Genomic DNA, 25,133 nt, shown 5'->3' with positions numbered 1-25,133 from the left:
AAGTGGATGCTTGGTTATCCCATGAGAGAGTCTTGGCAGTGGAACATGTGAAATGGAAAGACCAAACCAAAACAAAATTTTATTGAGCAACTACTAGACTACCTAACTATGGTGACAGAAATAGAGGGCTAAAAGCAACACATGCCTCAGACCCACATCTGTCCCTAACCCCCATTCAACTCTCTCCCACTGTTGAAATGTAAAAACCTTAATCTCGTATTTCACAAACATTTCTTCAGCTCCTCTTGTGTGCCGGGGTCCACGTTACAAATTTAAAAGTAAAACAGTGAACTGGACATGGTTTCTTGCTTTCTAGGACGGTACAGCATAATGGTACAGCATAAAAAAGATAGCCTTTTTTAATTCCAAATTTATGATTTTTTTGAGCTGAAAAAGAAATGGAATTTTTAATGAAGACTTTATTTCTCTATTTCCCTTATCCTCCATTGTTTTGTGCACTTTCTTTTTTTTTTTTTTTTTGTAAAGATCTTATTTATTTGATAGACAGACATCACAAGTAGGCAGAGATGCAGACAGAGGGGGAGGGGGAAGCAGGCTCCCTGCTGAGCAGAGAGCTGGATGAGGGCTGATCCCTGGACCCTGAGATCATGACCTGAGCCTAACGAAGGCAGAGGCTTTAACACACTGAGCCACCCAGGTGCCCTGGTTTTGTGCACTTTCTTAAACTATATGAAAGATAGGTGGTTTTGTTTGGGCTGTTTGTATGATTCCATTGCCTATTAGCTACTTTTTGTAACAGAATTAACATGTATCTGGAAATTTTGAAATTGTGCATTTTCCCTATGACTCCAAAAATATTATCCCTGTTTCAAAGTTTTAAAAATATGGAAAAGAAACGAAAATAAGTGGTCCACATGTCCATGTTCCCATGTTCCCATAATCCATAGTTATTTAATATATAGACAAATTTGCTTATAATTCATTGAAAATCACTACTTGGAAAAAAAGACAAATATTTATTATAAAGAATTGAAACAAAGAATAAAAGTATAAAGATTAAAAAAAAATTTTTTTAAGTAATCTCTACACCCAGTGTGGGTCTCAAACTCATGACCCCAAGTGCAAGAGTCACATGTTCTACTGACTGAGCCAGCCACGCACCTCAAGGTTAAAAACTTTTAAAATCATTTCATACTTCACCTATAAATAATTCTCATTAATGTTAGGGGACCATAATGGAAACAATGAAGGCCAGGAATTTTCCAAATTCAACAGCAAAAATCACAGATCCAAAAAGCTTAGAGAACGCTCATCAAAGAAAATTATACCTATGTATATCATAGTGAGACTCTTGAAAATCTGAATAGAAAATCATGGGGTCACCATGGGGGAGTGAAGGGAACATTGCATACACAAAAATAATGGTAAAAAAATTAATAATATTCTCATCAGAAATTCTAGAAACCAGAAAACAATATAATGATATCTTGGGGCACCTGGCTGGCTCAGAAGAGCATGTGACTGTTTATCTAGGTGTTGTGAGTTTCAACACATGTGTGTGTAGAGATTACTTAAAAATAAAATCTTAAAAAAAAAAAAAAAGACAATGTAATATCTTTAAAGTCCCCAAAAAAACAAACAGAAAATTTGTTAACCTAGAATTCTATCTCTGGTGAAAATATCTTTCTAAAATGAAGATGGAATAAAGACATTTTCAAGCAGATGAAAGTTGAAAGAATTTATTTCTAACAAATCTGAACTATAAGAAATGCTAAAAAGAAGTTCTGCAGGCAGAAGGGAAAGGGGAGTGACATGAGAAAAATCCACTCTGTAGAAAGGAATCAAGAGGACCAGAAAGAGCAGAAAGAGCAAATAAAGCATTAAATAAAAAGGATCATTTTTAAAATCACTCCTATTATATACATATCTGTATCATTACATTTTTTTAGATCATGATCCTAGAGTCCCAGGATTGAGTCCCGCTTCAGGCTTCCTACTCGGTGGGGAGTCTGCTCCTCCTGCTGACCTCTCTCATGTTCTCTCTCTCTCTCTTTTTCTCTCTCTCAAATAAATTAATAAATCTATCTTTAAAAAAATACTAAAAATAATATTAAGCGAACAGTATTCTAATACCTTTCTAGGCAAACTAAATATTGGATGTCTAGTGCCAAATAAATATTAAATATGTGACCATATTAGAGTTGTTACAATGTACAAAACCTAATTTCAATTTACTTGAATTTGTCACAAGAAAAACTAAAATCGAAGAGAAATAATTTTTGAATTTCAAAAAATTATTCTGCACCGCATAAGATATTCTGAGGGCACCTGGCTGGCTCAGTTGGAAGAGCATATGACTCTTAATTTAGCGTTTGTGAGTTCAAGCCCTGCATTGGGCATAGAGTGTACTTAAAAAAAAAAGAGAGAGAGAGAAGAAAAGATACTATAAATATATGATAAATACATTAAAAGATTAGAATCACTGTTTTTATAACATATTTTAATTTTATAATATTGATTGTATGCTATAAAAGATGGTAGAATCATCAATACTCAGATCTCCCATCTCCTCTCTGCCTAACTTAGGAATTTTTTTAGTTGGTATTATGCTTTTTGAGTTGTCTAGACTTAACCATTTCATTTGACCCTCTGTAATTCTCATAATTTTTTTCAAAATGGTTTTGTATCTAAATGCATAGATACATAGGTGCCTCCTTAGCACAGTAGGCAGCGTGTCAGTATCATAAATGCATAGATACGGTCTTTTTACATGATTCTTTTGCCATCTTTGTATTGAATTCTGTTTTTTCCTCATATGGGCAATTTATCTCTATATTGGTCATATTTTATTGTCATGTATTTTGGGTTTCCCCTATCAAAGAAGATACATGGATGTTGCATTGCCTGCATTTTTTTTAATGTTTGATAATATGAAATGCTATAATGGCTGGGTATGATATTCTTGGCTTTTTTTCCTCAGAACTTAATAAATATTACTCCATTGTCTTTTAACACTAATAGTCAAGGTAAAAAAGTCTGAAGCCAGATGAAAATTTACCACTTATTAAGAGATTGGCTTTTCTTTTCTACTTGAATATTTTAAAGTTTAAAACTTAGTAAGGCTACAATTTGGTATTAAGGAATCTATATCAAAATTTCCCCAGTAACATGGTATTATACTTTCAAACTGCAGATTCAGTTGTGTCTTTTTCTTTTTCAGGAAACGTTTCTTGTATTAACATTATGGATTTTTTAAACATCTTCGATTACATTCATCAGATTCCTTATTTTAAGGATAGTGATAAATAATTCTTGAGTATTTTTTTTAACCTGTCATCTTCTTTAATTCCTTTAATCTCTGTGGTTTTCATATTAAATTCACTGGAACTTTATATTATCAAGATCTCTTATTTTCAAATTCTCTGACTCATGATATGCCTCATCCATAGTTAGTTCCAGCTACCGACAGGACACTGGTTCAACTTTTGTGGCATGAAGTGAGATGTGTGTGTAGTGTCTGTTAAGACCAATTTATCATTGCCTATAGGACTCTAGCCTTTTATTCCTCAAATGTGTAAGTGCTGGCCACAGCATACACTTTACATTTTAGTATCTAGACTGATTTAATTTTTTGTGTTTTAATGGCAGGCTAGGCATTATCACCTCCATATTTTTATCCTGTATGATTGGCCAAAACTCTTCTGCTATTATGACCACCTCCACCCTTCTCTGTCCCTCAATCCTACCACCCAATTCAATTTATACTTCTGAAATTTTCCTAATCTAGGGAGTCTCAGGACTGCTGAGCGCCATTTGGGGGGGGTGTGCGCTAATGCTCCCTGATGGAGGACGCAGTGTGAAGTCCGTCACACAAGCCCCCATTTGCTATGAGTGCAGGATAACATTCAGAACATGGAAAAAATATGTAGTGAGCTAGCGTTTCACGTTAATTAGAGACAAATGTAAAATTAAAAGAATGGGCCCAAGTAGCTGTTAAATGGGTCCATTGAATGCATTTGATATTTGAACCATGTTTTTGTAACCCGAAAGAATCACAGGATGGAGAGGTAGAGACAAAGAGGATTGCATGCAGTTATAGTTGGAATACCTGGATTCTGCCCTCTTCTGAGAGCCTTTTACAAGTCCTGAGAAGATTAACTGGTCCTGTTTGAAGGCTGTATCACGGTCCTCAGAGAGAGACAGACACTCTCAGATCAAAGATGAGTTCTCCAAATCAGTGTGAAACCCCAAGACTTCACTTCCTCCAGGGGCAGACAGCTTAATCAGCTTTGCATTTCACCCAGTTCTCCTCTGTCACCTCTTCTCTGTCAAATCTGTCAAATGAGGGTGCTGATTCTTTCCCACCTCACATGAAACTGATAGAAACTATTGAGGGGTGCCTGGGTAGTTTAGTCCGTCAAGCAACTGACAAGTGATTTTTGGCTCAGGTCAGAATCTCAGGGTCCTGAGATTGAGCACAGCCTGCACTATAGCTCAGTAAGGAATTTGCTTGAGATTCTTTTTTTTTAAAGATTTTATTTATTTATTTGATAGACAGAGATCATAAGTAGTCAGAGAGAGAGAGAGAAGAGGAAGCAAGCTCCCCATGGAGCAGAGAGCCCAACACAGGCCTCGATCCCAGGACCCTGGAATCACAACCCGAGCCAAAGGCTGAGGCTTTAATCCACTGAGCCACCCAGGCACCCCTTTGCTTGAGGTTCTTTCCCTCTGCTCCTCTTCCCACTCACGCACACATGCACTCGTGCTCTCTCTCCCTAATAAATAAATAAATCTTTTAAAAAATTATTGAGATAAACAGCTAAAATCTCCTATACTTACTTTGCTTTTGATGATGTTAAGAGCATTTATTAACTGCTTTAGACATTGTGATCTCATTTATGTCTTACTGAATGTTTGCTAACAAGTTAAAATTCCTGAATAAAAAGAAAATTAAAAATTGGCCATAGTGGGTATGGTTCACTCCAGATATAATCTATCCAAGGACTTTGAAAGCATTTTTTATCTTTGTAGTAGGAGATCCAACAAAATAATCAAAACAGCAGTGCACAGAAAAAATTTCCTTCAGGCAGCCTTCCCTAAGAAGAAATAGGAACAACAGGTAGATTATATAGGTCCTGCTTCTAAAAGTTAACCCATTGTTTTATAAGAGATTGTTGTCTTCGTGAACAGCTTGAGAGTAGGAATCAAATGTTTTCTCTTTGCATCTCAGTGTTGGCCATGCTCAGAGTGGGTGGTCAGCTTATTGGATTGAACACTTGAGACTCCAGATTCTCTCTTAAATTGTTTTACAGACCAGCATACAGGGGAAAGCCTGAGATTTAACATGCAGTGTTTGGAAAAGGAACTTGTTTTTATTCTGAGGTCAGAAATCTGCACAGCTGAGTACTTTGGATAATGAAGGTCTTTTCTATATTTGCCCAGCCTGGGCTGGACACGGGCAAATGTCACATAATCTGCATTTAAACATTCTTTTCTTTCCCATTTTAACAATGTTTATGTTTCCTAGGGTACCTCTGAAAGATTCCAAGTTATTTACTGTATATGTAAATATTCTTTTAAGAAAAAACAAAAACAAAAACCACATGTAGTTTTCACATGCAAGTTATTTTCATCAGGCAGTTCCTTTCCTGCAGCACAAAAGGCTAGATATAAAAACAAACAAGAGAGAATGTGCTGTTTTAACAAATGGGTCCTGAGAGATGGATTTTAAAGCATGGTTTTTGTTTTCTGATCTAGCTTTTACCGTATCACTTTGTAACACTTAGAGAAATCCTGAAATAAATCAGTGACATTCTCACAGTTTTAAGGCTGACAGTTTAATTTTTTTCCTGTTTTGTCTATTGCTGTGGCCAAAGTAATTAGGTCATACCCATGTGAAAAATTACTCGTACAAGAAAAATTTTGGATGTGTATGTGTGTTTTCAGGAAGATTTGTTTCTGCTAATGTTCACATCATCCTTTGCATGTGAAACTAATTCACTTACCCTACATAATCTAAAATATTAATGTTGAGTGTAAAAAAAAATCCTAATTCGAAAGGAAACAAATGTTTCTATTACTTATTTTATATCATGGTTAAAATAATTATATTTAAAAATATTTTTAGCAGATCGGGCGCCTGGGTGGCTCAGTGGGTTAAGCCGCTGCCTTCGGCTCGGGTTGTGATCTCCGGGTCCTGGGATCGAGTCCCACATTGGGTTCTCTGCTCAGCAAGGAGCCTGCTTCCCTCTCTCTCTCTCTCTCTCAGCCTGCCTCTCTGCCTGTTTGTGATCTCTGCTTGTCAAATAAATAAATAAAATCTTTAATATATATATATATATATATTTTTTTTTTAGCAGATAAACCACTGATTTTAAAACATATTTGTTAGCTGTATAGATTGGATGCCAACTCTGGAAGAAGGGGTCATTCTAACAAAAAGGGAAGAACGACCTAATTTATGGCAGTAATCTAGAAATGGCAACAGCGCTCACATATTAGCATGCCTATCTTGCAGACTGTTCTTTAATTTTACATTAAAACTTTGTTGTAATTCTTATGCCTTGAATATTTTCTAGTAGGTTTTTGCTATTTATACCAGCAGATAAAAGTTTTGAGTCCACAAGCATATTATTTGCTTTATTGCTTCCGTACTCTGAGAAATGTCACGAACCGTGGGAGAATACAAACGTCACCAAATGAAGATACTTATTTGTGTCTTATGAAAAATGTTAACATTAACTCCTTTTCCTCTTTAATAAACTGAATGCTTGCTTTCATTTTTGTAGATTAATTTAAGAATTTAATAACTAGGGGCGCCTGGGTGGCTCAGTTGTTAAGCATCTGCCTTCCAACTCAGGTCATGATCCCAGGGTCCTGGGATTGAGCCCAACATTGGGCTGCCTGCTCAGCAGGAAGCCTATTTCTCCCTCTCCCACTCCCCCTGCTTGTGTTCCCTCTCTCGCTGTGTCTCTCCCTGTCAAATAAATAAATAAAATCTTATTTAGAAAAAGAATTTTAATAACTAAGGAGATTTTTACTTGCTTCCAAAACTTAAACACCAGGATTAACATATACAAAAGCCACAATTTAATGTAATTTATTGGGTGAGTATAAAGGTCAAAATTACCAAGCCTTATAGAAGCACCATTAGAAGTAGACAGTAGAACCCTTGTAGAAATCATGAAGGACAGCCAGTGTAGGGAATGTCTGCAACACAAATATAAAATTTGAGTTGCTCTCTGACGGAAGCAGAGCAATTGTCAAGAGTTTGACGGGATTGTGAAAGAATTTAAAGGGCCAGCAGATCTTTAAGAATGCACAAGACAGCTTTGTTGTCTCCTGTAACATTGACTGAGAGGCAAGGCAGGCTAAATATTAAGCAATCCACAGAATTACCCCTGAGTCTCTCCCCAGTGATTGTATTTTCAAATAAAATAGTTACTGAGCTAGATAAACAAAATCAGAAGGCTCAACTAGTGCTGCCCTTCTGGAAATCTACAAGGTGGTTGGAGCATTAGTACCTCACTTCAACCATTTTGCTATAAAAAAAATAAAAATAAGTGAGATCAATGGGAAAAGAGTAGTTTTTTGGAAGGCAAGAAGTTTGCTTTCTAAAAAGGTACACAGCTAATCAGATATACTTCTGAAGTTCTGTTTTCATGTATTAGTAGGGCTAGATTTCAAAGTCATTTGGATTTTAATCAGAAAAAAATGATTTTGGGGGCGCCTGGGTGGCTCAGTGGGTTTAAGCCTCTGTTTCCGGCTCAAGTCATGATCTCAGGGTCCTGGGATCGAGCCCCGCATCAGGCTCTCTGCTCAGCAGGGAGCCTACTTTCCCCTTCTCTCTCTGCCTGCCTCTCTGCCTATTTTGTGATAGCTCTCTCTCTAAGTCAAATAAATAAATAAGATCCTTTAAAAGAAAAGAAAAGAAAAAAAATGACATTTTAGTCAGAGGGCCGTTTTCCTAAATAACTTTGAATAACTTTTTTGTGACGTTCAGAAATTCACAGGGGTCTCAAGCTGGACTTGTAACTTGTTCTGTAATTCCCTGCTTCGGGTGGAATTTGGAGACAGCTTATAGAAAATAGTCTTTGCTTAGAACCACGTTTATTTTTCAGCTGCGGTAGCCGGACTTCCTTTAACAAGCTAGTGTTATTTTCTCTTGCAGGGACTTTATGTTTTTGTGGTTTATTTCATTCTGCACAACCAGACGTGTTGTCCCATGAAGGCCAGCTACACAGTGGAAATGAATGGACAGCCAGGACCCAGCACAGCCTTCTTCACACCAGGGAGTGGCATGCCTCCTGCTGGAGGGGAAATCAGCAAGTCCACCCAGAATCTTATCAGTGCTATGGAGGAGGTACCTGCCCCTGCCCTTGCCCTTGCCCTTGCTCTTGCACTTGCTGACGCTCTCCCCTCCCTCCTCCCCAGAGCTCTTCCTCCCCACCCTCCCTTCCCCGCCACACTGAAGAGTGAAAGTTAAAAGGTACTATATGACTTTTACAGCCTCTGATCTGTGGTATTTGATTGGCTTACTGTGGTATCCTGCCTGTTAGCTAATTCTTTTTCTTCCCTGTCCTGTGAGCTGTTCTAACCAGCGGTTGGTACTAGGAAGTCAGTGCAAAATTTGTCACCGCATTCTTCAGAATCTCCCAAATTTAACAGGGCAGTGACTGAATCGGCTTCGGAAATGGGGTTTTTTTGTTTTTTTTTTTTTTTAATACTGTGTTCTTCCTCAGCTCTCTTTCTTCACCTATCCCAACTCATTACCTTGTCACCGCATTCTTCAGAATCTCCCAAATTTAACAGGGCAGTGACTGAATGGGCTTCGGAAATGGTTTTTTTGTTTTTGTTTTTGTTTTTGTTTTTTAATACTGTGTTCTTCCTCAGCTCTCTTTCTTCACCTATCCCAACTCATTACCTCGATCCCAACAAAAGCTCAGTGAAAAGAAAATAGGTTATAACTCTTTTTGATTTAAATACCCGAAAATATTTTAGGACAGAAGCTCAGAAGAGGGCTTCAGCAGCACTACTAGAAAATCTATCTAGGACGTCCTCTGTGAGATCCACCTCCCATTGTCCTCTGCATCTGTCCCCCTTGTTTTGCTTTCCTGTGTCTAAATCAGTGTCACCAACCTCTCGGTAATGCTACCTATAGCACTGGGACCACCGCTCAGATTTTTTAAACTACCTAAAGACATTTGTCCAGGCATAGATGGTATGCAGGTCCCTGACAAGTTCTGTAGTGCCCGAGGTGTGCCTGCGTACCATTCCTTATGTAGTTCGTAGTGCCCTCTCTATTAAAGAGCCACTGGGAGGGATGTCAGGGTAGCTCAGTCCGTTAAGCTTCCGACTCTTGATTTCCACTCAGGTGGTGATCTCGGGGTTGTAACATCCAGCCCTGCATAGGGCTCCCCGCTGAGCATGGAGCCTGCTTAAGTTTCTATCTCTCCCTTTGCCTCCACCCTCCAAAACAATAAGAAATAAAAAAAAAAATAAAGAACCAAGGGCAACAGTATTTGTGTTTGCGTCCTGAAAAATGGCAGGAAATCAAATAGCATCTGCCTAAAAAGGTAATGGTTCATAGATAGGTAAGTAAGTAAATAGGTAGGTAGAGAGATAATCTACCTACTCAGTGATATTTTTTTGTCCTCCATGTTAATGTGGAAAAGAATTTTATTCATGTCAGGTTAAAATTAAGGTAAGAAAGTGATCACAAGTACAATATTTAAGAATTATAAGAGTTTCAGGACCCCTAAATATTTAGAAATCTAATACCATTTCTATATCTTCTAAATTCTTTTTTTTTTTTAAGATTTTTATTTATTTATTTGACAGACAGAGATCACAAGTAGGCAGAGAGGCAGGCAGAGAGAGAGAGAGAGAGAGAGAGAAGAGGAAGCAGGCTCTCCGCGGAGCAGACAGCCCGATGCGGGGCTCGATCCCAGGACCCCGGGATCATGACCCGAGCTGAAGGCAGAGGCTTTAACCCACTGAGCCACCCAGGTGTCCCTCTATATCTTCTAAATTCTTAAAACAGAATTATTTTCTCATCCTAGTTGATACCAATAGAAATGGCTATTTTTAGAACTAGCAATTCAGGAGTGAATCTTAAAAAAAAAAATTTTTTTTTGTCTTGATTATTTACCCAGTCTAGCATCTGTCTAGATCTGAGCTATATGACAGCCATTAGCTATGTGTGGTTGTTTAAATTCAAACGAAGTAAGATTTTAAAACATCTGAAATTCAGTTGATCACTCACCCTGGCCACATTCAGGTGCTCAGTAGCTATTTGTGATCGGTAGCTGCCATAATGGAGAACATGGATATAAAATATGTTTCACCACAGGAAGCTCTGTTGGGCAGTACTGGTCTAGATGTTCCACTTCTTAATGAAATATTTTAAGGTTTACTCTTCTCTCAGTTGATTGCTACAGTCCTCAGGTCACTTTTCTCAATATAAGGCATCGCTGCAGTCTCTCAGAAAACCTTAATGTTAGGAGGGAACAGCTGTGACAGTTTAATTCCTGGGCCTGAGCCACTACTTGAATGATCCTGGTGGGGGGCGGAGGGGGTTGCACAATGGCATACCCTTAAGTGTGCTCTGCATTCCTCAGAGGCTTGGAATTGGCCTTGATCCAGCTGTCTGTAGATGAGGGACTGTCAGAGACATTCTAGGAAGCCCTGCGGAGAAGGGAAGGCATGAGGAAAGGAGAGGGATTAAGGGACTGGTTATCAGTGGCCCAGAGGGACGTGAATATATTTAATCGTTTCGAGTTAGAACTGTCTTTTTTAGGGGCACCTGGGTGGCTCAGCCGTTGGCGCGGCTGCCTTCAGCTAGGGTCATGATCCCAGGGTCCTGGGATCGAGCCCTGCATCACGCTCCCTGGGCGGGATGCCTGCTTCTCCCTCTCCCACTCTCCCTGCTGGTGTTCCCCCTCTCTGTGTCTCTCTCTGTCAAATAAATAAAATCTCAAAAAAAAAAAAAAGAATTATCTTTTTAATCATTTAATCCAATGATCATGTGGATCTTTATATTATAACTGGAAGTTTTACTCCCCTTTCCCTATTTTGTCCACCTCCCAATTTCCCTCCACTCTGGTTCTTAAATTCTTAACAGTTTTCTTTGCATACATCCTACAAAAAACTAAAACGTGTTGTTTGGGTTCAAAAAATAATTTTCTTGCCCCGCATTGGGCTCCCTGCTTGATGGGAAGCCTGCTTCTCCCTCTTCCACTCCCTCTGCTTGTGTTCCTTCTCTTCTTGTGTTCCTGCTTGTGCCTCTCTCTGTCAAATAAATACATAAAAACTTAAAAATCGTAATAATATTCTTTCCCCCCACATGACAGCATAGAAATCTACAAGTAATTCTTATAGAGAAATTGTTTAGAATCACCAGACTAGGGGCACCTGGGTGGCTCAGTGGGTTAAGGCCTCTGCTTTCGGCTCAGGTCATGATCCCAGGGTCTTGGGATCAAGCCCCACATCGGGCTCTCTGCTTGGCAGGGAGCCTGCTTCCTCCTCTCTCTCTGCCTGCCTCTCTGCCTGCTTGTGGTCTCTGTCAAATAAATAAATAAAATCTTTAAAAAAAAAAAAAAAAAAGAATCACCAGACTAGTTGTCTCTAAGGACCAAAAGTAATATTAAAGGTTTTAATTCTGAACAGTTCACCAGTCCCTTCACGTGGTCTCTGTAATGACAATGTGGAGATAAAGTAGATACCAGAGTAAATAGGTGTGTATTGATATTACGCTATCCTTTTCTCCCCATCCTACCTCAAAAAGGTACCACCTGACTGGGAGAGAGCATCCTTCCAACAAGCCAGTCAGGCCAGCCCCGACTTGAAACCAGGTCCACAGAATGGCGCCACGTTCCCTTCCTCCGGAGGATATGGCCAAGGGTCATTAATAGCCGATGAAGAGTCTCAGGAGTTTGATGACTTGATATTTGCATTAAAAACTGGTATGTATGAATCCACAAACCACATTAGAAGTAGGCACTCTTGTTATGCGGCAGTTTGTATCATCTTCCTATGAAGCTGCAAAAGAAGGATAGTTAGTCTGCCTTAGCACATCCTGATTCTCATGACCCATGCCTAATCCCAGCCATACTTTGGGATATTTTGCTCTTGGCACCAAATATAACACAACCTAAAAATAATTTACAATTTTTTTCTTAAGAAAAAAAGCATACTCTGAATGTAAATATCTCTGTCCTAGAATCTTGATGTAACACCAAGATACCACTGAGACAACTTCAGAATTGTAAGACGATCTGGTAGGGATCTCACTCGGAGAGTTTCGCCTCTGACCTGCCAAAGAGACCTGGAGTGTCTCTGAAGCAAAAAATGTCAAAGGTGATATAATGGACCACATGTACTTGCGCCATTATACATCGTATTTTATTGGCTCCTCCTACATGTTCAACCCCACTCAATCTGTGACCCCAGAGGATGGTTGGTTGTTTTCAAATCAAATAGGCAGAGTTTTTTTCTTTTCTTTTTTCTTAATTTTTTTTATTAAGTAAATTCAACCCTGCAATGTAGGGCTCAAACTTATAACACTGAGATCAAAAGACGCATGTTCTGCTGTTTGAGCCAGCCCAGGCACTCTGCAGTTTTTTCCTTTTATTTTTTTTCTTCAGAAACATCTCAAACTGCCACTGTTATAAAACATTCAGTGACCTTTTCATTTCTAGATGTACAAGCAAGCAAGAAGATACATTCATACTCTGATAACCTATTAAGATAATTATTCAAAATGCTTTTTACTAAATATCCCAGTATTAAGAATAGTGCTTGGCACTTGGCAAAACTTTGGTAGATACTGTTGGAAAATGAATGAATGAATGGATGGATGGATGGATGGATGGATGAAAAATTGAACTTAGAGTTTGCTTGGAGGAATGGACATTCAAACAAACATAACATAAGGAAGGGTAAGTAAGTAGTGAAAAGAGTTATTAATTATTGAAGAGATCAAGAAAATTTTTTGAACTCTCTCAGTTGATTTGTGAAAAATATGTGGTTTTAGATAGGTAAAGAGTAGAAGAAAGGGACTGCAGTCTGAGGGAGAAGAATCAGCGAAGCCCGGGGCTTACAGGTGCATGGCTTACAGGTACCTGGGGAGAAGGCACACTGCAGTGTGGCTAGGGCAGATGGGGAGTGTGAGCCAGGTAGCCGGAGAAGGGCCTGCAAGGTACTTTACCTGCATGGTTAATGATTTACTGTAGTTCCCCAACTGGGTTTCAGTGAGCAACCTCCTTGAGATATTTATAGTCATCTTCAATGGGAGGATCCTCTGAGTATATTTGGGAAACTGCAAAGATTCACAATTCACATTAGCATTTAGCAGCTCTAAAAAGTCCTAGAGTAAAGAAACCCACTTCACTTAATTTAACCTGGTGTTTCCGGAACACATTTAGTAATAGATTCATTTTGTGGGAGCAGAACACTTGCTGGTATTTTACATAACATTAAAATGCTATTCAGAAGCCATGCTAAGGAGTGGGATTTTTATAGAACCTAGTGAGCCATGGAGGTTTTTGAGGAGAGGAATGGCATGTTCCCACTGGTTTTTGAGGCAAAATAACTCTTACAAAAGTATGAGGAATAAATTTAGAAGCAAAACCAGAAAGGCTGGGAGATTATTACAATTGTCCAAGGGAATGAGGTTCAGGCCTCAGATTCGGGGAGCAGAAATAAGAAAAAGAGGATGAACGCAAGAGGAAAGCTGAGGGAGCACTGAGAGGACAGTCAGCAAAAGCTCCTGAGCGGCTGAGGAATCGTATAAAGAGCATTTGTTCGTGAGTGTGTTTCAGGGGGAAACTGATGAGTTCAGATTTAGAAGTATTGGTTGTTAGGCCTGGGTTCTTAAATATTCAGGGTTGAAGGATCTTAGCTGAGGGTTCAGGGTTGGAGGTGTCGGTTTGATGTGCATCAGTGCAGAGACTCTATTCGAAGCTGTGGGGTTGGATGAGTTTCATCTTAGGAGAGTGAAGGAGAGAGAGAAGGAAAAAAGGAAAGAGGTGAGGAAGGGAGAGGAGACAGAAGAAGCCCTTCCTCCTCCTCCGAAGAGCCTCCTGGAAGATACCTCCTTTAAAGAGGGAATAGGGTGGCCTGGGTGGCTCAGTTGGTTAAGCATCCAGCTCTTGATTTCGGCTCAGGTCACGATCTCAGGGTTATGAGATCGAGCCCAGCATTGGGCTCCCGGCTCAGCACGGGTTCTGCTTGAGATTCTTCTCTCTCTCCCTCTGCCCCTTCTTCTGCCTCTCCCTCCCCTCCACCCCATGTTTGCATGCTTGCTTTCTCTAGAAAAAAAATAATTTTTTTTTAAAAAGTGAATAGAAGAGGGCCCCACAGAGGACACTGCAGCATAGTGAGAAAGAAAAAAAGAGAAGTTTCATGAAGGAGGGCATGAGAAACTTCCTCAAATGCTCACTGACATTAGAACTAAAAAGGAGTTTTCAGATTGCTAACAATTCTTAGGGAAGATTACATCCCCAGCACTCCAAAGTAGTCAGTTGTTGGTGTTAAGACGCTGGAAACATACAATGAATTCTTGCAGCATAATTAAATTAGATGTGGGTTCTATATATATAACAAGTATTAAATGCATTCAGTTCAGGAATGTATGGAATGACTTACTTATAGATGAGTTTAGCGTTCCTTGGAGCTCACTTAAACTCTTTAGGAAATAAATACTTACAAAGATCGAAATAAAAGTCTCTAAGATTGGTTCCCTCTATTTTTAGAAAAGGTACTATAATAATCAAGTATCACCCCCAAGTCACTTCATCATAGGATATAATCAAATCAAAGGAGCTGTTCCCATGCCGTTCTGTGTACAGCTGAATTTACAGTCGACACATAGGCCCAGGTCTTTTAACAATTTTTAAGCCCAAATTTCAAAAATCGAGAGATATCCCAGGGCGCCTCACAGTCTCAACAGTAAAGCATGTGATGCTTGATCTCAGGCTCATGAGTTAGAGCCCCACATTGGATGTAGAGGTAACTTAAGAAAAAAATAATAAAATCTTAAAAAAATTTAGAGATATCCCATAAAAGCCTGAATCTCTTAAAAAAAAAAAAAAATCTAGCAACAGAGTACCTAAAATCTAGCACAATCTTAAAATCTCCTTGACTAGAGTTGAGTAATGGCCACCCACAATAGACAGAGCATGAGCTCTTTGATTTGTCCAGTGCTCACCAGACCTGTGTTGCTGGTTTATGCTAACCGAGTTGGCCTCCGTGATTGTCAGGTTTACAAACCTTGATCTATCACAGTTCTGCTTTAATCATTGGCCACTATAAGTCGGGTACTGGGAACAGTGGGTCTTCCAGGTCTTTTCATTTAAACCCTTAAACAAGGGGTGCCTGGGTGGCTCAGTGGGTTGAGCCTCTGCCTTCGGCTCAGGTCATGATCTTAGGGTCCTGGGATCGAGCCCTGTATTGGGCTCTCTGCTCAGCGGGGAGCCTGCTTCGTCATCTCTCTCTGCCTGCCTCTCTGCCTACTTGTGATCTCTCTCTCTGTGTCAAATAAATAAAAATCTTAAAAAAAAAAAACAAAAACCTTAAACAACTTTGAAAAGTTGTAATATATGTAACCCTTTACATATATTTAATAAACATCTAAAGGTTTTCATCATAAGTTGAAATAGTATCAAATAGTATAACTTCTACTATATTATAAATTTTAGTGTTTAAAAATGAAAATTTTACATTATTCTTTTAAACTAATTCAAAGGAGTCTAAATATCATAGCAATTTGCTATACATTATTATTCATTTCATTTTTTAAAGATTTTATTTATTTATTTATTGGGGGTGGGGAGAGAGAGAGCAGGGGAAGGGGCAGAGGGAGAGGGAAAGAGAGAATCTCAAGCAGACTTCGATCTCAGCATGGGCTAGATCCCATGACTTTGAGACCATGACCTGAGCCAAAAATCAGGAGTCAGATAGCCAACCAACTGAGCCATCCAGGCACCCCATATTCATTTTGTTTTAAAATACATATGGAGCAGGCTTTTCTTCTACAATTGGAAATTTTGTATCATTATCGCTTCTTCTTGAACTTATATTCCCATTCCACTCCATTGCAGAATTTTATCCTAATGTAATATATTTTATGCTTGAAATTCATTTGCTCTTCACTCACTCAAAACAACTTCTCTCAAACAAACCATGTATATAAATGGAAACTTAAAGTTTTCCTGTGACCATAAGACTATATATAAAGTGTTAGAATTTTCTATTTTGGGGACGTCTGGGTGGCTCAGTTGGTTAAGCAGCTGCCTTCGGCTCAGGTCATGATCCCAGCGTCCTGGGATCGAGTCCCACATCAGGCTCCTTGCTCAGCAGGAGCTTCTCCCTCTGCCTCTGCCTCTGCCTGCCATTCTGTCTGCCTGTGCTCACTCCCTCTCTCTCTCTCTGACAAATAAATAAAATTTTTAAAAAAGAAAAATTTTTTCTTTTTTTTATTGTTATTACAATTATTATTAGTCTACAATTGAGTAAATCAACATTGGTTTTTAAAATATTTAACGTTTTGAGGAGCACTTAGGTGGCTCAGTTTTTTGAGCATCTGACTCTTAATTTCTCCTCAGCCCATGAGATCAAGACCTACATGGGGGTCCACTCTCAGTGGGGAGTCTGCTTGAGATTCTCTCTCTCTCTTTTTCTCTCTCTATTCCCCCTTTCCCTCTGTCTCTCCACCCCCACCCACCATGAGCGTTTTTGCAGGCTCTCTCTAAAATAAATTAATCTTTAAAAAAATAATAAAATAAAATGTAAATGTTTGACTAATTATCAAAAGCTCATCAAAAGAATGCACATTCAGCTGCTTGTCTGGCTCAACTGAAGGAATGACTTGAGTCTTGATCCTGAAGTCATGAGTTCAACCCCCACGCTGGATATAGAGGTGACTTAAACAAATAAATAAACTTAAAAAAAAGAAAAAGGGCACATAGAAGTTAAAGATCTAGGAATACATTTTCTTAAATCTGTCCTCACACCACCGTGGACCCTTTAAAAAAACCCTCACGTACCACAAGTTAAAGGAATCCCATTGCTTCAGGCGCTTTATAAAGAAGTTCAGAGCTACTGATCTGGAGCATTATGTAGTATTAGATTTATGAAGTGGAATGGTCAGCTCAATGACTAGACTTTTTTTTTTTTTAAGATTTTATTTATTTATTTGACAGAGATCACAAGTAGGCAGAGGGGCAGGCAGAGAGAGGGGAAGCAGGCTCCCCGCAGAGCAGAGAGCCTGATGCGGGGCTTGATCCCAGGACCCTAGGATCATGACCTGAACCGAAGGCAGAGGCTTTAACCCACTGAACCACCAAGGCACCCCAGTCAATGACTAGACTTTTACATTGATCAAAAGCTGACAAGACTCTAGAGGATGTCAAGCTTGGAGTATATTGGGCTTAGAAACAGGATCTTCTTCACAGAAGGCTTCTCCCAGAAATACTAATCTGATTCCCTATCTTCCCTAGTCCCTTAGCTTTCTGGTTTTTTCCCTCAGGCCAAGGACATGAATGTCATGGTAAACATTTCTTTATTGAAACTTCAAATGATTTATTTTTCAGTCAGAAGAAAATAGAGGACAAATCCTTGAACAGAAATGAAAACATTCAGAATCAAGGCCTAAATACTCAAACTCCTCTAAGAACTCATTAATAAATTTCTCCTTCAGATAGATCACATAAAACCACAATGACTTATTTAACTTAAAAAATTTCTAGAGACCAGTGTGCTAAGCAAAGTTAAATGGGCGTCAAAGTGGAAGAGCCCACTTTGGAATATAGAAAGATTTTTTTTTTTTCTTCCAAAAAAAGACTGAAGGAGAATGATGGTCGTATCACTATCACATTTGAAAAATCTGTAGAAAATAGGAATGGGCCTTGGGATCAGAGAGCCCTGTGTTGGCATCCTAGTTCTGGAGTCTACTATCTGTGTGATTTTCAGCAAGGGACTCAAAATTTAAGTTTCTTCATTTAGCAAATAAGAGTTATTATAATTAGGGGCGCCTGGCTGGCTCAGTTTATTAAGCCTCTGCCTTCAGCTCAAGTCATGTTCCCAGGGTCCTGGCATCGAGCCCCACATCGGGTTCCCTGCTCAGTGGGGAGTCTGCCTCTCCCTCTGCCTTTCCCCAAGCTTGTGCTCTCTTTCTCTCACTCATGCTCTCTCAAATATATAAATAAATAATATCTTTTTAAAAAGAGTTATTATAATTAGCTGGTAAATTTTCATGGAGTTTAGAGATTGTTTATGTTAAGAATCTACCAGTATCTGGCAGAGTTGAAGTTCAGTATCTCATTGTATGTATTATTTGTTGGGTTCAGCTTATTGTTATGCTTAAGAACTATTTATTTTTTAAAGATTTTATTTATTCGAGAGAGAAAATGATCATGAGCAGGTGCAGGGTTATGGTAGAGGGAGAAGCAGGTTCCCCACTGAGCAGGGAGCCTGGTATGGGACTCCAACCCAGGACCCTGGGATCATGACCTGAGCTGAAGGCAGACACTTAAACAACTGAGGCACTCAGGTGCCCCAACTTAAAAACTATTTTACATGTTCATAATGTATTCTGAAACACCAGTGTTCATTGCACCATGACTAGAAAGTGAAGTAGGAATGGGGGTGGGGGTGTAAGAGCTGAAAAATGAGCCAAGAAGGTTTGCAATGTATTCTACAAAGTTGAATACTCAAAGCCTATGGGGACAAGGAAGTAACACAATTAGAACAGCCGCCACAAGAGGCAGTATGATCTAGAAGAAAACGCCTTACATTTGGGGTCAGAAGACCAGGATAGGTCAGGATATCTGCATTCTGCAACTTCCCTGCTGGGTGACCTAGCCACTCAGTGAACACATCTGATCCCCAAGCAATCCCTGCATCTGTAAAATAAGACTAATAAACATTCTTTTCCTAACTAAGTGTGTTAAAATGTTGAAGAAAGGAAAGGTACTAGAAGAATATAAAATATCACTTCTAATTCCTTTGCTTTTACCTTTCTATCTATTATATGGAAAAGTAACTATTACCACAGTTACTGGATTTTTCTTGAAATTTTACTTAAAATTTAAGCAGAAAAAAATACCTTTCAAAAAAAAATCATGATACTCACTGCAAAACTATTTATTTATTACAAAGAGCCAAGAGGAGAGTGCGTGGCTCAGTCAGTTAAGTATCTTCCTTGGGCTCAGGTCATGATCCTGGGGTCCTGTTATCAAGCTATGGGTCAGACTCCTGGCTCAACAGGCAGCCTGCTTCTCCCTCGCCACCACTTATGCTCTCTCACACATTCTCTCTCACTCTTTCTCCAATAAATAAATAAAATCTTTAAAACAACAACAATAGGAGCCTGGGTGGCTCAGTCCATTGAGCATCTGCCTTCAGCTCAGATCATGATCCCGGGATCCTGGGATGGAGTCCCACTCTGGGCTCCCTGTTGAGCCGGAAACTCGCTTTTCCCTCTCCTCCCTGCCTGTGCTGTCACTATCTCTGTCTCTCTCAAATAAATAAACAAAATCTTTGTAAAAAGATTAAAAATAAAACAACAACAACAACAAAACCCAAAACAAACAAAAAAACAAAGAGCAAAGAACCTGGGACTATGTTCCCAGTCTGCCGTGTTATTAACATGTATAATTTGGGCCCTTTCTGAGTCTCAAAGAGGGATGAAAATTTGAGTAATATGCATTTATTTCAGCTGGGCAGAAACTGAGAAGGAGGAGGAGCTGGGTCATGTAGATGTGGTAATTCCGGGGCAAGCTGTATCTAGTACTTCGTGACATTTCACGGGGCTCTAGGCTACTAAACATGCCGGAGACACCCATTACTTGTAAAGCTGCACCCCATGTTAAACCTTCCAGCCCAGTTCAACTCTTGTCCCTTGCTGTCTGCTCAACAGGCTTCCAGTACAGAACTTCTTTCTAGTGGGCTTTGTCAAGATGGCGGGCAAACACTTCTGTCTTCCTGATGAGATCTGCAGCAGGCAGACACAAAGTGGGTGGGAGCTGATACGCATTCACTCATTAAGCCCCACTCTGCCATGATGGTAATCGTGTTGTCCTCCCTGCTTCTCCGTAATTGATCCCATATTGGGCAACTTTGTTACGTAGCCCTTTTGTTCCTTCTCACCTGGATTAAGCTGCTATCTGCCTCAGGGCCCGCTTACCTTCTTAGAGAGTGGCCAGTGTCTTCCCAATCCACTGAGCTTCTTCCACTTAGTTCTCCTAAGACGTAGTGGCAGACTCAGATGTGACTTTCAGGGGCCAAGCAAATACCATGAGTGATTCATGTGGACTGGATGCAAACAGACGGTACTGCCAGATCCATGTTTTGGGTGCCCCCCCCCCCTTTTTTTTTGCCATCTAGAAAATGTAGGCCTAGTGTTGCCCTCCGCTTTTTCAAGAGAAACCAAAAACCTGATTTTTTTTTAATACTAAATATATTAATTTTGGCAACTAACTAAATTTTTAAAAATATTGTCATTGGCAGTGTTAGTATTCCTAACAGAAGGAAAGAGTCCTCGGGTATTTGTCACACATTTTGCTCCATGGCATATATACTTATCTGGGGAGATATCATATAATTTATCATTCAAAGTGGGGCAGTTTAAGAGAATAAAAGGGATGTGATTCACCTGTTTTTAAGGTATAAACTAGGACCTTTCTTTTCAAATACTGCATCCCCCACCTCCCTGTTTTGAAGGAAGGTGCAAGAACCATCTATGGAAGGGTATGAAAATGGGCCTCAATGGATGAGCAGGAGGACACTCTGGCAGAAATTAATGTGAACGTGCAAGACCAGACAAGAGACCTGATCACACTGAGGAAGACCTCCAACAGGCCTGGGCTGAAGTATGTCTATTTGGTAGGGTAGAGCCAGATTAGGAAGTTTCTGAAGGCCAATGCATAGGGCTCCAGGCTTGATGCAGTAGGCAATAGGAACTGTTTGTTCTTGGGAAGGAGAGGGCATGGAATGTGGAATGCATCCGAGGAACAGAACAGGCAATAAGGCTTGGAAGAGACATTGGAACGAACTAGAATGCAGAGCGTAGTTTATTAATACACTCAGCAGACGTTTACAGAACACGAACAGTGTGCTGGGTGGGCACTGTCCTACAAGCTAGATGGTCTAAAGATATGAGGGACATAATGCAATGAGGGAGTCAAACATCTCAAAAGAGAATCACCATGTTTCTATGGGTAGCAGAGATGACAGCAGAGGTGATACTGACAGGAAGAACGGAGGCACCCAGATTGAGGTGGCGGGGGATAAGATGGGCATGTCACCAGAGGTGTAATAGTAGTGAGACGAGGCTAGAGAGCAGGCAGAGGTCAGGCAGATGCTGTGGGCCTGGAAGCAAGGGCTGAAGACAGGGCCTCCCATGGTGACCCAGGAGGAAGAGATTCGGAAGGAAGCACAAGAACTCTCTGGGAAAAGCCAGCAGATCAGAGGATGACATGGGCAAGTGCATTTTCCTAGAAGCAAAGGGTGTGGAGATGGGTTTCAGCAGCGGCCTTTCATGGAGAGGTTGGGAAAGATGGACCCAGAAGAGGAAGGGCTTGGCTGGAAGACGCAGTAGTGGGCTCTTGCTTTCATCCCCAAATAGGTTAAGAAGAGCTAATTCACCATCCTCCCACAGCTACCGACTCTGCAGCACTGCCTTTCTCAAACAGAAAGGAAAGTCTCAGCCGCCCAGCCACTGGTTGTTCATTTGCCTTCTTGTTTGCAGAGGCTCGTGCCCTGCATAGGGGGAGGAGTGGGAGCCGTAATCTCTGGTGATTCAACCCAGCAGCACACCCTGTGACCACATCCCCATTCTGTGTTTGTGTGCGTGTGCGTGTGCGTGTGTGTGTGTGTGTGAGAGAGAGAGAGAGAGAGAGCAAGAGAACATGAGAATTTGTGGTCCTCTGCACGTTGGAGAAGAAAAGAATGAGGTATTACTTGGGCACAGCGTTAAATTCTCTGAATGATTCTGAACTGTTAAGAAGAGTAGTGAATAGTGGAGCTTCCTCAAAACAAAGATTCTGGGCACTATCTGTATTAACAGCTAGCCTTGTGGGATTTGTGTATGACTCTGTTCTGGTACTGTGTTACGCAATTATTTTTATCTGGGGATCAGATCTGAGTCGTTCAGAGCCAGTGTCTTCTAGGCGCTGATATGACAGCTTGTGTTGTCAATGCGTGTCTTTCTTCTCAGATCACTGCCCACACTGAGTCTCGGCCGAAGGCCCTACTAGGTTCAGAGTGGGGTTGGAGACTCAGTTTTCTAACAGCAAACCCTACCCTCCTGCCGAAAAATTCCTATAACCTGCGGGATCTTTTTTACTTTAATATGCTCCTAGTTAAAAATTGCAGTTCTTGGGAATATGTTACACCTGTCAACCATGTGGAAACAGAAAAGTTTGAGAACCCAAAATTGGGTCTTTAGAAATTACTTTTCACTTACAAAAACTACCAAAGAGAATTTCATTACAGGCCTATAATTGTTAGGTACAATAATGCTTAGTCAAGGGGTACCTGGCTAGCTCAATCAGTAGAGCATGCAACTTCTGATCTCAGGATGGCAAGTTCAAGACCCATTGTCGGTGCGGAGCCTACTTAAAAAAATAATGATTCTTTTTTTTTTTTTTTAAATGTATAGCTCACTATTCACCACTGTAATAGAAATAAACACATGTCAGCTTGATGTAACTTGACCCTTAATTCACAGCACTAATGGTGGAGAGTTTTGTGTTTATCTTTTTCTATTACAGGTGCTGGTCTCAGTGTCAGTGATAATGAATCTGGTCAAGGCAGCCAGGAGGGAGGCACCTTGACTGACTCCCAGATCGTAGAACTCAGGAGGATACCCATCGCCGACACCCACCTTTAGCACTTCAGTAACAATTAGAATGATACTTTCCTGTTTGTATTGGCTTTGTGCTAAACTCTGTAAGTTTTATACATACCACTATATAATAGGGACCTTATGAATTGCGCTGGATGATTATTAACCTGGAAGTGATTGTTGTATTTGGAATATGAGCTACTTATCTTTGTGCAACCTGAAAATTCACTGCTATGATGAAAGACTGGATCCATTTATATCATTATATAGGATGCACGTATTCCAAGAATATTAGTTGTTTTTTAATCATCTGACATGGCTAACATTGTTTAATAAATGTAATAACCAATAAACACAATAGAATCCATTTGACATCATGCGAACTCATTATTTATGAGGAAATGTTGTCTGTGAGCAGGAAAATACACAATACCTTGATGAGGTCAAGCACCTTGTTTCTTCCGGTATTGGTACAGGTCATACAGGTTAAGACTTCATGGCTTCTAGAGGGCTTTCATTCATAAAAACTATATAGTTATTGTCTGTTGAAGATCCTGGACCTACGTGTTGATGGGGAAACTGCAGTTTCATAGTCTTTCATCCAAAGTATGTATTTCTCCTCATTATGAAATTAGGGATCTGAACATTTTCCAAAATAAATGTTCTGTTCCCAGTTAAAAATAACTACTACATCAACTACTTCAGCTCAGCTAAGAAGAAAAGCTTTCAAACAGTGCAGTTTGTTTAGGAGAAACATTTCTTGGTTTCAATTCTTCAGTCTTTATTTGTCTCAGAATGAGAAATCAGAAAGTCTATCCCAGAACAAACACTATTGTGTTCAGGATGATTTCATTGACTATGGTTCCAGAAAAATCATTAGGAACAGAATACATTTGTCCTAGAGAAGAATTTGTGACCTTCTGTTTTTGAATTCCTCAGTATTTTTGAGAAAATCAGAAACATCTCAAGAAAAAAATTAAAATAAGAAATAATTATCTAAGGCAAAATTTTTCTCTCCTAATAATTTCCTTTAGAATCATAATTAAAACATCCAAGTGCCCTGTACTCACTGTTAAGCCTGGCTTTATTCTTTATAAAGCCTGAGCAGCATTATTTATCTTGATAAATTATTAAATGACTCTTCTCTTCCTGTTCATCCTCCTCTACGCCTGCCTCCTCCCTCTTATATGGAGTGTTCATGGGTGAATTGTCCTAGATAGAAAACAAAAGTTGCACAGCAAAACCAAACAGTATAACAAACAAAGCTCCATCCTTGGTGGAGTTTTAATCCTTCTTAGGAACTTGAGAAATGGTGGTAAAAGTATTACACTTACCTTACGTGACAGATAAGTTGTTTTCTCACCTGGCAGCATTGCTCCGTATGTAGTCTGTTTCATGATAGGGTGGAAACAATTGATGAAATTGGATATGATATATAAAATTTAAGAGGAAAATTTTTAAATTGGCAAACATTAAAATTGTTAATGGATTTTAATAAATTGGGGGATTATAGAAATTTGAGAGGTCACTGAATAGAATCTACGAGTCATAATCACTGTGGCATTTTCCCCAGATAGCTAGATTCTGATTTGTCACCTAGGGCAAATTCAGTCTCAGGACCATCATCCTTAAAGCTCCTGAAAAGACTATAACTTTACCAATGAGGAATTCTCTACAAAGTCAATTGCCAATAGCTACTTTCATGTTGTCAGAGTTTGGGGAAAAACTGACCCAAAGCACAACGAATCAGGGTTAACTTTTTTCCTTCAGGTGACTGGATTTCTATTGCTGTCCAAAACGCCATCTTGATAAGATAACAAAAAGACCACCTGCTAGTGTTCCACGTGATTCTTCTAAATATTGGAAGGAAGGGGTGCCTGGGTGGCTCAGTTGTTAAGTGTTTGCCTTAGGCTCAGGTCATGATCCCAGGGTCCCGGGATGGAACCCTGGATCAACCCCCGCATCGGGCTCCCTGCTCAGTGGGAGGCCTGCTTCTCTCTCTCCCACTCCTCTGCTGTGTTCCCTCTCTTGCTGTGTCTCTCTCTGTCAAATAACTAAATAAAATCTTTTTAAAAAATATTGGAAGGATAAAAACAAGATTTCTAGAAGCCACAGTGCTAAAATAAATAAGCTTCATATTCCAACAGCAGCAATATTTTGCCATCCTGTTTCCTCCCAATGTAGATTAAAATGGGACACTTGCCAGGAAAGTATAGTACTATGTAGGAAGAAGCAAATCAAATCAAATTCCTAAAAAATGAAAACTGGAAGGCGAGGACTATTATACATTGTGGTCTTTTTCTCTCAGGGAGTTCGATTCTCTTTT

At 39.7% G+C, this 25,133-nt stretch overlaps 1 protein-coding gene across 1 annotated transcript in view; it reads left to right on the top strand.

Moving 5' to 3' along the window:
• Window positions 1–23,179, top strand: part of ADGRV1 (adhesion G protein-coupled receptor V1) — a 545,909-nt gene extending 522,730 nt beyond the window's left edge. The window contains exons 89-91 of the mRNA XM_082725840.1: window positions 8,132–8,323; window positions 11,747–11,924; window positions 22,734–23,179. Coding sequence (XP_082581966.1) covers window positions 8,132–8,323; window positions 11,747–11,924; window positions 22,734–22,852 — 489 coding nt within the window. The 3' untranslated portion in view covers window positions 22,853–23,179. The remainder of the gene's footprint in view (window positions 1–8,131; window positions 8,324–11,746; window positions 11,925–22,733) is intronic.
• Window positions 23,180–25,133: the final 1,954 nt, after the last annotated feature.

The sequence above is a fragment of the Mustela nivalis genome (assembly GCF_964662115.1).
Source record: "Mustela nivalis genome assembly, chromosome: 3".
NCBI classification, from domain to species: domain Eukaryota; kingdom Metazoa; phylum Chordata; class Mammalia; order Carnivora; family Mustelidae; genus Mustela; species Mustela nivalis.
Note: the sequence above shows the minus strand (reverse complement) of the source record. Positions and strands in the feature narration are given on the sequence as shown.